Source organism: Solanum lycopersicum, chromosome 10 (genome assembly GCF_036512215.1).
Source record: "Solanum lycopersicum chromosome 10, SLM_r2.1".
Classification (NCBI taxonomy): Eukaryota; Viridiplantae; Streptophyta; class Magnoliopsida; order Solanales; family Solanaceae; genus Solanum; species Solanum lycopersicum.
In genome coordinates, this window is record NC_090809.1 from 43,115,970 (window position 1) to 43,131,164 (window position 15,195).

General features: G+C 37.6%; 1 protein-coding gene across 1 annotated transcript; it reads left to right on the forward strand.

Moving 5' to 3' along the window:
- The first annotated feature begins 2,066 nt into the window (after positions 1–2,066).
- On the forward strand, positions 2,067–7,059 carry LOC101261173 (serine carboxypeptidase-like 18). The gene is made up of 14 exons (XM_004248731.5): positions 2,067–2,555; positions 2,628–2,773; positions 4,072–4,148; positions 4,226–4,348; positions 4,949–5,051; positions 5,127–5,164; positions 5,246–5,347; positions 5,587–5,673; positions 5,762–5,890; positions 6,003–6,074; positions 6,167–6,312; positions 6,467–6,580; positions 6,687–6,741; positions 6,818–7,059. The coding sequence occupies exons 1-14, from the start codon at positions 2,437–2,439 to the stop codon at positions 6,899–6,901; spliced, it is 1,395 nt and encodes a 464-aa protein (XP_004248779.1). The 5' UTR covers positions 2,067–2,436; the 3' UTR covers positions 6,902–7,059.
- Positions 7,060–15,195: the final 8,136 nt, after the last annotated feature.

Below are 15,195 nucleotides of genomic sequence, written 5' to 3' on the forward strand. Positions count from 1 at the left end.
AAAAAGGGGTAGAAAATTATTAATAAAATAAGTTCAGGGGGATAATAGGACCTTAGTATAGTATAAACGTATCTCCAAAATTTCGGACATAGATTGAAGGGGTACTTGTGCATTTATCTCTTTTGTTTACATAGGAAGTCTTGTTACACATCATTAATTATAATGTGATTTGCATGTGCAAGAAGTCCTTAGCTCTTCCTAAGAACCTTGTAAATATATATTTTTTAGTGTATCACTTCTAAGCTTTTGAAAGGTTATTGGATTATGAAAATTTATTTAGCAAAATTATCAAATTTTACTTTATCTAAACCCAAAACCCTAATAGGGATTAAATGATAATATGTAAAACATATGTAGTGTAGTTTAGTAGTTTTTCCAAAAATTTGAGCTTTTTGCTTAAATTCAAAGTTGTTGAACTTAATCTGACACAACCCAGTCGTAAGTTCTAATGGCTTGCTGAGACAAATTGGTTGTTTAAGGCCACTTTTCCTCCTCTTGGAATTTGAGAGTCAATGGTAGGGGTGAAAAATAGGGGTGAAAAAATGAAATTCTGAAGTTGAAAATATTTTTTATAAACAAACTTAAATCATTTTTTGGGGGGAGTTGGTAGGGGGTGGGGGGGGGGGTCGAGGGTAGGGGTGAAGAAATGAAATTTTGAAGTTGAAATATTTTTAAAAAATAATGTTTTGGGGGGGGGGGGATTGTCGGGGGTGGGGGATCCGGAATAGAGTGAAAAAATAAAATTTTAAAATTAAAAATATTTTATAACAAATAAATTTAATTTTTTTTGGAGGGGGTTGAAGGATGATTGGGATCAGGGGAGGGAGGAGTGAAAATATAAAATTCTAAAATTGAAAATACTTTTTAAGAAATTGATGTTTTTTTAAAAAATGTAATTTGAAGTTAGATAAGAGTTTTGGAAAGTATTTTTCTTAACTTTTGAAGGGAAGTAATTTTCCTTAATTTTGAAGAAAATGAGTTGATTTGAAAAATATTTTTCAAAATTTTGTTCCAACCAAACATGAAAACATTTTTCGAAAAATATTTTCTTTATACCAAACACATCCTTCATCTCTACTCAATATTCACATGATATGGAGAGCTGTGCGGACTGAAATCACAAATGCAAAATTCAGATAGCAATTCTAAGGCATTAATGGCAGAATCATGAGAGAAGCTAGGGTTAGAAAATGAAAGAAGAAGAAGAAGAAGAAGAGAATTGATAGTGTAATTTGCAGATAACATGTAAAGATTTCAGATTGGCAAGAGTATAAGGAAAACACAGACTCCGAAATCAATTACTCCCACCATTTTTTAAAAAAAGGTCTCTGTTTCCTTTTTAATTTGCTTAAAAAAGAATGTCTCATTTCCTTTTTTGGCAATACTTTAACTTTAACTTTACACGTGACATGTTTAAGACCACAAGATTAAAGAGCGTTTTGATACATTTAACATAACTTTAATTTAGAACCACAAGATTAAAAAGTCTTTTTTCTTTTCATAAACTCTGTTCCAAGTCAAACTAGATCATCCTTTCTAAAACGGAGAGAGTATTCAATACCATCAATTTTAAGCACCTCATTACTACAGAATTGCAAATTGTACAATTTATTTATCAGAAAATTTAGTATGATTTATTCCCAAAAATGTCGAATAGTAACACTTTCCGGAACAAAACCATAAATTGTAAATTCAAATGATAAGATATTATGATTATCATTTTTCTTTACATGCTACTTAATCTTATACTTCCTCCATTTCATATTAATTTAATTTTTGAGATAATTTATACCCTTTGACAAAAATAGATGAAGACATAAATTAAACCTATTTTTTCATTTTTACCCTTATTAACTATTGTCAAATTTATGATTAAAATAATTAAATATTAATTAACCACTAATTCCAATACTAAATAAAATTGGAAGAACACTCTAAAAATAGTCTGGAAAATTGAACAAATTAGGTTAATTTGAAAATGAAAAATGCCTCAAAATTAAGCTAATATGGATCGGAAGGAGTATGCAAATAATATAATGCTTTTATTTTAATGACATTGAAATTTTAAGTATTATTTTATAAATTTCGTCATATAAATTTTCGCCCAAATGGCGAATAATTTTACTAGTTATGAAATAAGTGTTAGAAATTGTTTGGAGCTAATAAGAAATTTTCAAATCATAATTTTTGAAGATTATGAGATACCATCAATGTGAAATTATGTATTATATGACAATTTCATATAATATAATATCGTATAACGAAAGCTTCCTTCCGTTGATTTAAGTAAGAAGTTAAGAAAAAATGAAAAGAAAAGACCCATCCTCAAAATATTATATCGGGTTTATCTGCAAGATTTTTTTTTAGTTGGATACATAACTTTGACAGGTTAAGCCTTAGTGTCCCCTTATTCTCAGTTGTCACTTCATTTTCTACATGGCGCGGGTCACACTGTTTCTATTGCTGCTACTTGTATACGGTGTAGTCTCCGATCACTTCATTGTTGAAACTCTTCCTGGGTTTCATGGAAAACTTCCATTTACACTCGAAACTGGGTAAGTAGACGTAGATGCTACTAGTTTTGTCATTCCATATGTAAATACACACTAAATTGTTATATTCATCAGTTATATTAGTGTTGGAGAAGAGGAAAAAGTGCAGCTATTTTATTTCTTTGTACAATCTGAGAGAGACCCACGAAATGATCCTCTCATGATTTGGCTCACCGGAGGTCCTGGTTGTTCTGGTCTGTCTTCCTTTGTATATGAAATTGGTATGTCAATCTATTTTATCCCATCTACTTATGTTTAATTTCAATCAACTTCCATTTTTGTAATTTTATACACGCAGCTTTTATCTTCTTTTTTGCAGCTTTTATCTTCGAAATTAGATTAGAATTATTTTTATTTTTTTTTACATAAAAGAGGGCTTTTGTAGACGGTTGAGAGTAATGTAGGGATTAATAATGACATAATCTGATTTCTTGGAAGGTCTAAGTTTCTAGAAAAGTGTGGTGTAGTCACTTGGATAAGCATTTCATGGAAATATCTAGATATTCTAGAGTAGATAGAGTTAGTAGAATTGTATTTTAAATGTATCGAGAAGATATTGACACAGAATACAGTTCTCATGTTTTCCCCATTACTTTGAATGTAAGCCCTGACGACCATATAAAGGAGGTGTGCCCCTAGTAAATAGCACACAACAGTCTTCTAATAGGCAATTTCAGAGCTTATACCTTCTATATCAATGTCTATGATGGGAGATTAACCTTTCATAGTAGGGGAGATGTTTTCTAGCTTATACCCTGCATTCGAGATATCGAAACTATTAAATTGAGCTTGTCTTTTCTGGCTTTGCTTGCCCCTCTTCTACCATATCCGCCCATGATTTGTGTCCGGTATTGGAAGGCGAATGATTCCCAGTACTTGCTGAAGCCTGCAATACAGCATACCACTGTTCCTGTGCTTCCTTTTCAGATGCTTAATTGATTTCCTAGTATTCATGTGTTGCTCCTGATATGCTTCACACAAGGATGTCCTGGTTAATCTATCATTATTAAAAACTACTCGGAGGCTAACATGAGGAACCATGATAAACATGTTCCAGGTGTGAGGTGAAGCACATTCTGTTACCATAAGTTCTGATAATCCTACCAAAACGTCTAATTTCACTTTTATAATCAATTAGTTTATTGGACACTCAGTAACAGCCAAAGACATATTTCGGGATGGTATTAACTTTGAAGTTCAGTATGGAAATAAAACCATTATAGCAAAGTTGTCAATAAGTTGAAACAAATAAATACTGAAAACTAGTAAAGGTTGGATAAAGGGATCATAAATAATGTTCACTGTGTATCACATAGATGTAAACAAGGTGCAAGCAATAAGGATGATGGCTAAAAAATCAATTTTGGGTCTCCGAGTCTAAGAGTCAAAATTATGCATTAAAGTATTCATTTGTGTAAAAGGAAAATAAGATTGTTCTGAACAAGTGTATGCTTGTTGTTTAGATTATTGTGTCTCAAAAGTTGAATAAGTTGTAGAATGATTTTGATGCTTCTTTCAGGCCCTTTAACCTTTGATTATGCAAATTCTAGTGGAAATTTCCCGAAACTGGAGTTGAACTCATATTCTTGGACCAAGGTCTTGTTAGCTTACTCTTCTACAATTTGCTTATATTTTTTGTTGTTGTTCGTCTATAATCTGGTTTTGATTACTAGGTGGCAAACATAATATTTATAGATCAACCTGCTGGCACAGGCTACTCATATGCAAACACTTCAGAAGCTTACAACTGCAATGACACCCTCTCTGTAACTCTAACTTATGACTTCCTTAGAAAGGTGAACAATTTTGTTCTGAGCAAATTCATTCAGTTTTTATGTGTAGCTGAGATTGCTTCTTTACATGTTTAAGACTAAACTTCAAATAAGAAAGGAGCTAAAGAACGAAATATTTTGACCTCTTGAGATTGATTCTTCCAAAGTTTCCGAATTGGCTTCAGAGATTGAGCAAGTGTCATCGGTCTAGGGCGTGGCGTTCGGGTGATGTTTACCAGAATAACAACCCATAACCTAGTTGAGGACAAACCCTTTTTGACAAGATTACATACTTGAACACTCACGACACGCATCAAGCAAAATCAAGTAGAGAACTAAGTTCAATCATTTTTTTGTGTTTCTAGGGAAGAGTAGTTAATCCCATGGTCTGCTAGGTTATAAAATTTGAATACAGTTCTGGAAATATTGATTCTCTGTAGTTGAATTTGTAATCCATTGGTATTCAATATCTTGAAAAAAGAAAGTTAACATTTTGAGATCGGATAAAAAAAAAGTGACAAGAGCCCCGCGTGTTTGAATGTTATTCTCCAACTACATGCATTTATCTAACCAATGAAACTTTCATAAGCAAATTCATGGTAGTGTGAAATTGTTGTGCTGTAGTGGCTTATGGATCATCCCGAGTATCTCAACAATCCACTATATGTTGGTGGTGATTCCTACTCAGGCATTTTTGTTGCACTGCTTACTCGCAAAATATACGATGGTATTGTATCTTGTACCTGAGTTCAGCATCAATCTTTTTGCTATTTTGTTTCATGACCTTTTTCTTTCTCTCAAGGTATTGAAGTTGGTGACAGGCCTCGAGTTAATATCAAAGTATGAATTCCACTGAATTCATTATTGATACTTCTCATTTTAAGTTCTGCTGTCAAACCTGAGGTTTTGGATCTAATATAGGGATATATACAAGGCAATGCTCTAACAGATAGATCCATCGACTTCAATGGTAGAGTCAAATATGCTAATCATATGGGACTTATTTCAGATAAGATCTATCAGGTATCTAATAGCTTATGTTCTGTACTCCACATTGGGGGATGTTAACTTCTGGTTAGCTATGTTCTAGAAGGAAACAATCAGCAATTGACTTCTTCAGTAGTTCAACTAGAAATATGAAGCAATGTCCTGCCACAGCTATGCTAACAAAGTGAAGTCCTTGAATTAAAACAATTAACTTCTGCCATAGTTCAACAAGAAATTATGATTCTGCTACTAATCTTCCTTGTGTTAATGTGCAGTCGGCGAAAGCAAATTGCAATGGGAATTACATTGACGTTGATCCAAATAACATATTATGCCTAAATGATCTTCAAAAAGCAACAAGGGTAAGGGATCAAATTCTGCACTTGTAAAATATTAATATATCTTCAAAGTTCAATTATGCTTAAATAGTCAATCATCGGATGTGATTAGTGTCTCAAGAACATACGACGGGCGCAAATTTTAGAGCCTTACTGTGACCTTCCATATTTAATGGGTATTCTCCAAGAAACTCCTACAAATGGCCAGTCAGTATTTCCAATTGCAGGACCATGGTGTCGAGTAAGTCTGTTTCTCCCACTTAACAAGGCCTTCGTAGCATTATATATTGTGTTAATTATGTTGGCATATTTACAAGAATTTGATGAGTTAACTTTTTAAACCCCAAAACCAGGAAAAGAATTACATATACTCCTATGTTTGGGCAAATGATAAAGCTGTCCAAAAAGCACTAAACGTTCGTGAGGTATGGACATACAATTTTATTCCTACTATCCATATCCAGTGCTGGCCGCTTGAAGTAGGTTTTTGAATGATAAAGTCATGTAAAAAACCCAGGGAACAACATTGGAGTGGGTGAGATGCAATGAAAGCATGCATTATAGAGGTAAGGAGAGAACTGAGTCATATGTGTATGATGTCCCAAGTGTCATTGATGATCATCAACATCTCACCAGCAAATCCTGTCGAGCACTAATTTACAGGTATTACCCCAAGATAGTTTTTCTTCTTTATTCTATTCAAAGTGACCTTAGTGTATTAGTCACTAATCTTAGAAAGATCTTCCTTTGTGTTCTATTACTCACAATGAAGCCAGAGGTATCAACTTGAGTGTTTGATAAATTTTTACTTTGACAGTGGTGACCATGACATGGTTGTTCCTCATTTGAGCACGAAAGAATGGATAGAGACTTTGAAACTGCCAATTGCAGATGATTGGGAGCCTTGGTTTGTTGACGGTCAAGTAGCAGGGTTGGTTCCTTCGTCTCTAATGCATTTTTTACTCACCCGATATTTGATGATTTTTCTAACACTTCCTATATGTACCAATATTTGTTCATTTTTTTTTTTTATGTAGATACAAAGTGAAGTATTTACAAAATGATTATGAAATGACATATGCAACTGTTAAGGTAAAGACTATTCTTATTGCAACAACTCTAGACCAATATCATTGCATCTTAATCTTCCTTGAATTAATTTATTTAGGGTGCGGGGCATACAGCTCCTGAATACAAGCCGGAACAATGCCTGCCCATGGTTGATAGGTGGTTTTCCGGTGACCCTCTTTGATTTCACCCTTGCAAGACATTAATGTACTCATTTGTTTCTCTGGATTGACATAAGCTTGCTTCTTTGAGCAACATCACATTAAGCTTGTCTGTCATGTAATCTTGACATGTAAAATCACACATTAAAAAGTATATATGATTCGAGGTTGACGTCATTTATATTTGTTTGTACTTTGTAGCGTGAGAAGTTCAAGAAAGGAAGTACTTGTCGACTTTATTCTGATTTTTACGAATCAGATCCATGGATCTCGTATTTGATTTAGAGAAAACTTGTTTCCCCCAACTTTCCCACATTACATTCAAGGTTTTTAGATTTTTTCCTGTTTGACCAAATACATTACTTGAAATCATGGTACAAATGTAAACAGCAGCCCGGTGTCCTAAAATTTTCACAATATGCTAAGGGTCGGACTATAACAGCCTATCGTATGCAATTTTAACCTGCTTTTCTTTAGAAAGCTATTATGATGGCTTTCAACTTGTGACCTCCACTTTTTCATGTTAGATTCTACTTTTTAGATTTGTGTAAAGGGAAATCGGTGCAATAAATGGCGCAAGGCAGTGTTTTAAAAAACAAAAACGTTTTTGTGGTGAGTCTAACGGCAAGTCTCGAGGCGGGCGTACCAATAACGTTTCGGGACGTAAATTAAAGACGTATATCTATGAGGCGTAAGTTATAAAATTTGAGGCGTAAGTCTCGAGTATAAAAATGTAAGTCCTAGGCGTTATTTATTTATTTTTTAAAACTTTTTTTTGCTTTAAATAGTTTTTTTTTATTATTGTTGTAATGATATTTCTCAAATAGTAATTATAATAATTTTTTCTTCATTAGAGGTTATTTATATAAAATTGCTTGTAAAATCATTGAAAGACTTATTTTTGCTTATTTTATTATAGTAAAATAAAATTATAAAATTGAATATACATGAGACTATGCTACGTAGATCTATGGAACTTATGGTCTCGTGTTTCAAGACTTATGCCTCGAGCCATATGGTATAAAACGTCTTGCTTCATGCCCTCGCCTTGTAAAATACTGGTGCAAGATCTATTATACATTGCCTTGTTTTGTATTCCAGCAAGAGATTATTTTGCAATTTGAATTCATGACTTCCTAATTACATGCCAACAACTTTAACAGTTACGTCAAAACTCATTCTCATGGCACAAATATATTTGATGAAACATAAAGGAGGTATATACAAAAAGAGCGAGAGAGGACAGAGAGTGGGGAGAGAGGTGAATTGCATCTGTATATCGGTTATATAATTGTATATTACACATATGCATTTGTATATATTGCAAGCGAGATTGGAAGAGGGAGGAGAGAGACAACAAGAGTGGGCAGAGAGAGGGAGGGAAGTGAATTGTATATGTATATCAATTAGATAATTGTATATTATACATATGTGTTTGTATATTCTAGCAAATTATACATATACAAACGTGACTAATTATACAAACTCGAAGTTAGCCCACATAATTAATGCATAATATTAGCCATAAAAGATATTATAGTAAATTATAGCTATAATGAGTAATTAAATAGTATAAATTTAATTAACGACATAATTTCCCCTTCAGTTGTATGGTAAATTTCTTTGATATTTTTGTTTGAAAAAGTAAAAACATCTACTTCTGCTACTATATTATAAATGGGAATAAATAAGCATACACCTCATCAACATGACTGCTTGGCTTCTACGAGTATTTCAGTCATTCAATTATCCCAATCCAAGTTAATTCCCTTATGTGTTACTGTAACGACCTATTTAGTCGTTTTGAGTAGCAGACTTCAATTCTGGAAAAACTGGCAGAAGCGACAGACCCCACGACGGACCGTCATGGGCACGACGGACCGTCATGGGCACGACGGACCGTCGCAGGGTCTCGTTTCAAAACACTTAGAAAATCTGAAATTGGGTACTGAAAATCGACTCTCTGAACTTCGTAACAGAATGACAGGACGGACCGTCACAGGCGTGAAGGACCGTCACAGATTATTCAGTGGAAATTGAGTCTCTGACCCTTGCGACGACCTGCAGGACGGACCGTCGCAGGCACGACGGGCCGTCGCAGGTTGCACAATTCCAGTCTGGGTCGGATTTCTTGATACGTTTTAAGGGACGTTTTTGACTATTCTTGCCTTAATTATAAAGTTAGTGGGTTAATGATAATAAGTCTAATTACTTGGGGTTAAAAGAGGTAACCTTAAGTTAATTAGTGGGGCATTATTGCCATCTTTTATTCTTAATTATATACTAATTAGGGTAAAAGAAAGAGGGTTGGAATAAGAAAAATAAGAAAGGACAAAGAGAGACAGAAAAAGAAAGAGAACGAGTAGAGAGAGAGAGAAACAAAGGGGATAGCAAGGATTTTGAGAAGATAGCTTGTTGATCGCAATTCTTCGGTGGAGGTAGGTTATGATTTTCATGCTATTCGTAGTAAACTCTTAATAGCGAATGATATGTGTTGGTAGTATTGTAAACCTTTTATATGCTTAACTGTATGCTTGCATGAAGGATGTGATTATGTAATTGTGAATAAATAAGCATGATGAAGCTATTGAATCCCAAATCTTGAAAAGAAACCCTAATCTACTTTGTTAATGATGATGCCTTGGTATAAAAGAAGGCTTGATGAACGAAAGTGGTGAGATTAGGGGATCGGGTGCCACGTTCCGGTACCAGGATAGAATATATAGATCGGGTGTCACGTTCCGACACCAGGATAGTATATGGATCGGGTGCCACGTTCTGGTACCAGGATAGTATATGAGGATCGGAGTGTCACATTCCGACACCAGGATAGTATATGGATCGGGTGCCACGTTCCGGTACCAGGATAGAATATGGATCGGGTGTCACGTTCCGACACAAGGATAGTATATGGATTGGGTGCCACATTCCGGTACCAGGATAGAATATGGATCGGGTGTCACGTTCCGACACCAGGATAGTATATTGAGGAGCGGAGTGTCACGTACCGACACGAGGGGAATAAAGATAATGAGTCTTGAAAGATGATAATATATTCAAATCTAATGAACCTAATTCCCAAATGAGTATGATGAGGAGGCGTGAGTCCTCATTGATGTGCTTGGTGTTGTAACCAAGGGTTATGGTAACTGTAAATGCTGCATGCTAAGGATATTAGTTGATTTTATGATATTATCTGATATATACTGTTTTCTATTTTGAGTTGGCCGATGATATCTACTCAGTACCCGTGTTTTGTACTGACCCCTACTTTTATGTTTTCTTCTTGTTTATTTGTGGAGTGCAGCAAACGTGCCGTCGCCTTCGACTCAACAGTAATTCAAGCCAGTCTTACTACACCGGAAATTCAGGGTGAGCTAATGCTTCTAGCTTGGACTGGATCTCCTTCTTCAAGTCTTGATGCCTTGAACTTCTGGCATGGACTAGCTTCTTATGTATTTTTAGCTTTTAGAATACTCTTAGTTTAGTCATTTGATCGTAGATGTTCTTGTGGTGATGACTTCCAGATTTTGGGGATAATAATAGTTATTGATTTTATTAATGAGTTTAAGTCTTCCGCATTACTTTATGTTGATATTATATTGAAATGTTAAGGTTTAGATTGGTTGGTTCGCTCACATAGGAGGGTAAGTGTGGGTGCCAGTCGCAGCCCGGTTTGGGTCGTGACAAACTTGGTATCAGAGCATTAGGTTCGTTGGTCTCATCACACAAGAACGAGTCTAGTAGAGTCTTAAGGAACGGTAGGGGGACGCCTTTACTTTTCTTTGAGAGGCTACAAGACTTTAGGAAAATTCCATTCTTTCTTTCTTTCGTGCTATTACTTGGATCCAATTGGTATCTAGGTGATACAAATTGGTATCTGACCATTTTCACTCTATTTCGCGGATGGTTAGAACTAGAGCAACGACTGCGCCAACACCAACATCGGCAAGACAAGAAGCGTTTGAGCCAGCCACTAGGGCTGTAGCTTGAGGAAGAGTAGCGGCAAGAGGCCGTGGTAGAGGTCGTGGGAGGACGTCCTCTAGAGGAAGAGGACGAGCACCTAGCCCGTCTGATACTAGGGCGGTGACTCCTCCACCGACTGAGGAAGTGGTAAGAGAGGGTGAGGAAGGGGAGAATGAACAAGTGCAAAATGAGAAATTTCCACCCCAACCTACCCTAGAGATGATCAATCAGGTTCTCGCTTATCTTAGTGGGTTGTCTGATCAGGGTCAGGCCCCTCCAGTGTTTTCTGCACCAACACCTCCGGTTTCAGAGGTACAACATACAGCCACTATGGCTCCTCGTATAGATGCCTCATTGGACATAGGCACGTTTCCACGTCTGACTACTGACCCATAATGACAAGTGATCAGCATGAAATTTTCAGCAAGTTCTTGAAATTGAAACCTCCAGTCTTCAAGGGTGCAGAATCTGAGGATGCTTACGATTTTCTGGTTGACTGTCATGAGCTACTACACAAGATGGGTATAGTAGAACGGTTTGGTGTTGAGTTCGTGAGTTATCAGTTTCAAGGGAATGCCAAAATGTGGTGGCGGTCACATATTGAGTGTCAACCAACGGAGGCACCACCTATGACTTGGGCCTCATTCTCTAGCTTGTTTATGGAGAAGTATATTCCCCGGACTTTGAGGGATAGGAAAAGGGATGAGTTCTTGAGCCTAAAGCAAGGTAGGATGTCGGTTAATACTTACGAGGCTAGGTTTCGTGCACTATCCAGATATGCCACTCAACTTTGTTTCAGTCCACAAGAGCGGATTCGTCGTTTTGTGAAAGGGTTGAGGTCAGAGTTGCGGATTTCAGCCTTACAGGTAGCGGCTACGGCAAAATACTTTCAAGAAATGGTTGACTTCGATGTAATTCTGGGTATGACTTGGCTTTCTCCAAATTTTGAAATCTTGGATTGTAATGCTAAAACCGTGACGTTAGCCAAGCCTGGGACAGATCTGTTAGTGTGGGAGGGTGACTACACTTCCAATCCGGTGCGTATCATCTCCTTTCTTCGTGCTAAGAAAATGGTTAGTAAAGGGTGTTTAGCTTTCTTGGCACATCTCAAGGATGACACTACCCAAGTACCCTCGATTGAGTCGGTTTCGGTGGTCCGTGAGTTTCTAGATGTGTTTCCTGCAGACCTTCCTGGCATGCCACCGGATAGAGATATTGACTTCTGCATTGATCTTGAACCGGGTACTCGCCCCATTTCTATACCCCCTTATAGAATGGCTCCCGTGGAGTTAAGAGAGTTAAAAGCACAACTTCAAGAGTTGTTGAGGAAAGGCTTCATTAGACCAAGTGCATCTCCTTGGGGTGCTCCGGTTTTGTTTGTAACGAAGAAGGATGGGAGTTTTCGGATGTGCATAGACTACCGACAGTTGAACAAGGTAACCATAAAGAACAAGTATCCTCTTCCTCGCATTGATGACTTGTTCGATCAGTTACAAGGTGCTTGTGTCTTCTCTAAGATTGACTTGAGATCCGGTTATCATCAATTGAAAATACGGGCAACGGATGTGCCAAAGACTACTTTTCGAACGAGGTATGGGCATTACGAATTTGTAGTAATGTCTTTTGGTCTTACGAATGCCCCTGCTGCATTCATGAGCTTGATGAACGGGATTTTTAAGACATATTTGGATCTCTTTGTGATCGTATTTATTGATGACATACTGATATACTCTAAAAGTAAGGAGGAACATGAGGAGCATTTGAGGATGGTATTGGAAATGTTGAGGCAAAAAGCTTTATGCCAAGTTCTCTAAGTGTGAGTTTTGGCTAGATGCAGTGTCCTTTTTGGGGCACGTGGTTTCTAAGGAAGGAGTGATGGTGGATCCTTCTAAGGTTGAGACAGTGAAGAATTGGGTAAGACCCTCTAACGTGTCGGAAATAAGGAGCTTTGTTGGGTTAGCTAGCTACTACCGCCGATTTGTCAAGGGATTCTCTTCTATTGCTTCCCAATTGACGAACTTAACTAAGCAGAATGTTCCATTTGTATGGTCGGACGAATGTGAGGAAAGCTTTCAGAAGCTCAAGACTTTGTTGACTACCGCACCTATCCTTACCTTGCCAGTAGAGGGTAAGAACTTCATTGTTTATTGTGATGCATCCTATTCTGGTTTGGGTGCAGTACTAATGCAAGAGAAGAGTGTGATTGCTTATGCTTCAAGGCAACTAAAGGTGCATGAATGTAACTATCCGACCCACGATTTGGAATTGGCTGCGGTGGTGTTTGCACTAAAGCAATGGAGACACTATTTATATGGGGTTAAGTGTGAGATCTATACGGATCATCGTAGCCTACAGTATGTCTTTACTCAGAAAGATTTGAACTTGAGACAGAGGACATGGATGGAACTACTGAAGGACTACGACATCACTATTTTGTATCATCCGGGGAAGGCGAATGTTGTAGCGGATGCTTTAAGTAGAAAGGCGGGAAGCATGGGAAGTCTAGCTCACTTGCAAGCCTCTAGACGTCCATTGGCTAGAGAGGTTCAGACTCTGGCTAACGACTTGATGAGGTTAGAAGTAAATGAGAAGGGAGGATTGTTGTCTTGTGTGGAGGCAAGATCTTCTTTTCTTGACAAGATTAAGGGAAAACAGTTTGATGATGAGAAACTAAGCAGAATCCAAGATAAGGTGTTGCGATGAGAGGCTAAGGAAGCAACAATCGATGAGGAAGGTGTTTTGAGAATCAAGGGAAGGGTATGTGTACCCCGAGTTGACGATTTGATCAACACTATTCTAACAGAGGCTCATAGTTCAAGGTATTCTATACATCCGGGTGCAACCAAGATGTACCGTGACCTAAAACAACACTTTTGGTGGAGTAGAATGAAGCGTGATATTGTAGATTTTATTGCCAAATGTCCAAACTGTCATCAAGTAAAGTATGAACATCAAAGGCCCGGAGGAACACTTCAGAGAATGCCCATTTCGGAATGGAAATAGGAGAGAATCGCAATGGACTTCGTGGTTGGTCTTCCAAAGACAATGGGTAGGTATGACTCTATTTGGGTGATTGTTGATAGGTTAACTAAGTCTGCTCATTTTATTCCGGTTAAGGTGACTTACAATGCCGAGAAGTTAGCCAAGATCTATATCTCAAAAATCGTTCGATTGCATGGGGTTCCGCTGTCCATCATATCAGATAGAGGTACGCAGTTTATTTCTAAGTTTTAGAAAACATTGCATGCGGAATTGGGTACTGCGTTGGACTTTAGTACTGCGTTCCATCCTCAGACCAATGGTCAGTCTGAGAGAACGATCCAAGTGTTGGAGGATATGTTTCGCGCATGTGTAATAGAGTTTGGTGGCCATTGGGATAGCTTCTTACCCTTAGCGGAGTTTTCATACAATAATAGCTATCACTCAAGCATTGATATGGATCCATTTGAAGCATTGTATGGTAGGAGATGTAGGTCCCCCATTGGTTGGTTTGATGCATTCGAGGGGAGACCTTGGGGTATTGATCTTTTGAGGGATTCGATAGAGAAAGTGAAATCTATTCAAGAAAAGCTTCTAGCGGCGCAAAGTAGGCAAAAAGAATATGCAGATCGAAAGGTTAGAGACTTAGAGTTCATGGAAGGTGAACAAGTCTTATTAAAGGTTTTGCCAATGAAAGGGGTGATGCGATTTGGTAAGCGAGGTAAACTTAGCCCAAGGTATATTGGTCCATTTGAAGTACTTAAGCGAGTAGGGGAGGTGGCTTATGAGTTAGCCTTGCCTCCAGGGCTGTCCGGAGTGCATCCGGTATTCCATGTGTCTATGTTGAAAAGATATCATGGGGATGGAAATTACATTATCCGTTGGATTCAGTTTTGCTTGATGAGAACTTGTCTTATGAGGAGGAGCCTGTTGCTATTTTAGATAGAGAAGTTCGCAAGTTGAGGTCAAGAGAGATTACATCCATCAAGGTGCAATGGAAGAATCGACCGGTTGAAGAAGCCACTTGGGAGAAGGAGGCAGATATGCAAGAAAGATACCCACATCTGTTTACAGATTCAGGTACTCCTTTTCGCTCTTATTTTTCCTTCTTGTGATCGTTCGGGGATGAACGGTGGGTAAATTGGTATCTATTGTAACGACCTGTTTAGTCGTTTTCAGTAGCAGACTTCAATTCTGGAAAAACTGGCGGAAGCGACAGACCCCACGACGTACCGTCATGGGCACGACGGACCGTCGCAGGGTCTCGTTTCAAAACACTTAGAAAATCTGAAATTGGGTACTGAAAATCGACTCTCTGAACTTCGTAACGGAATGGCAGGACGGACCGTCACAGGCGTGACGGACCGTCACA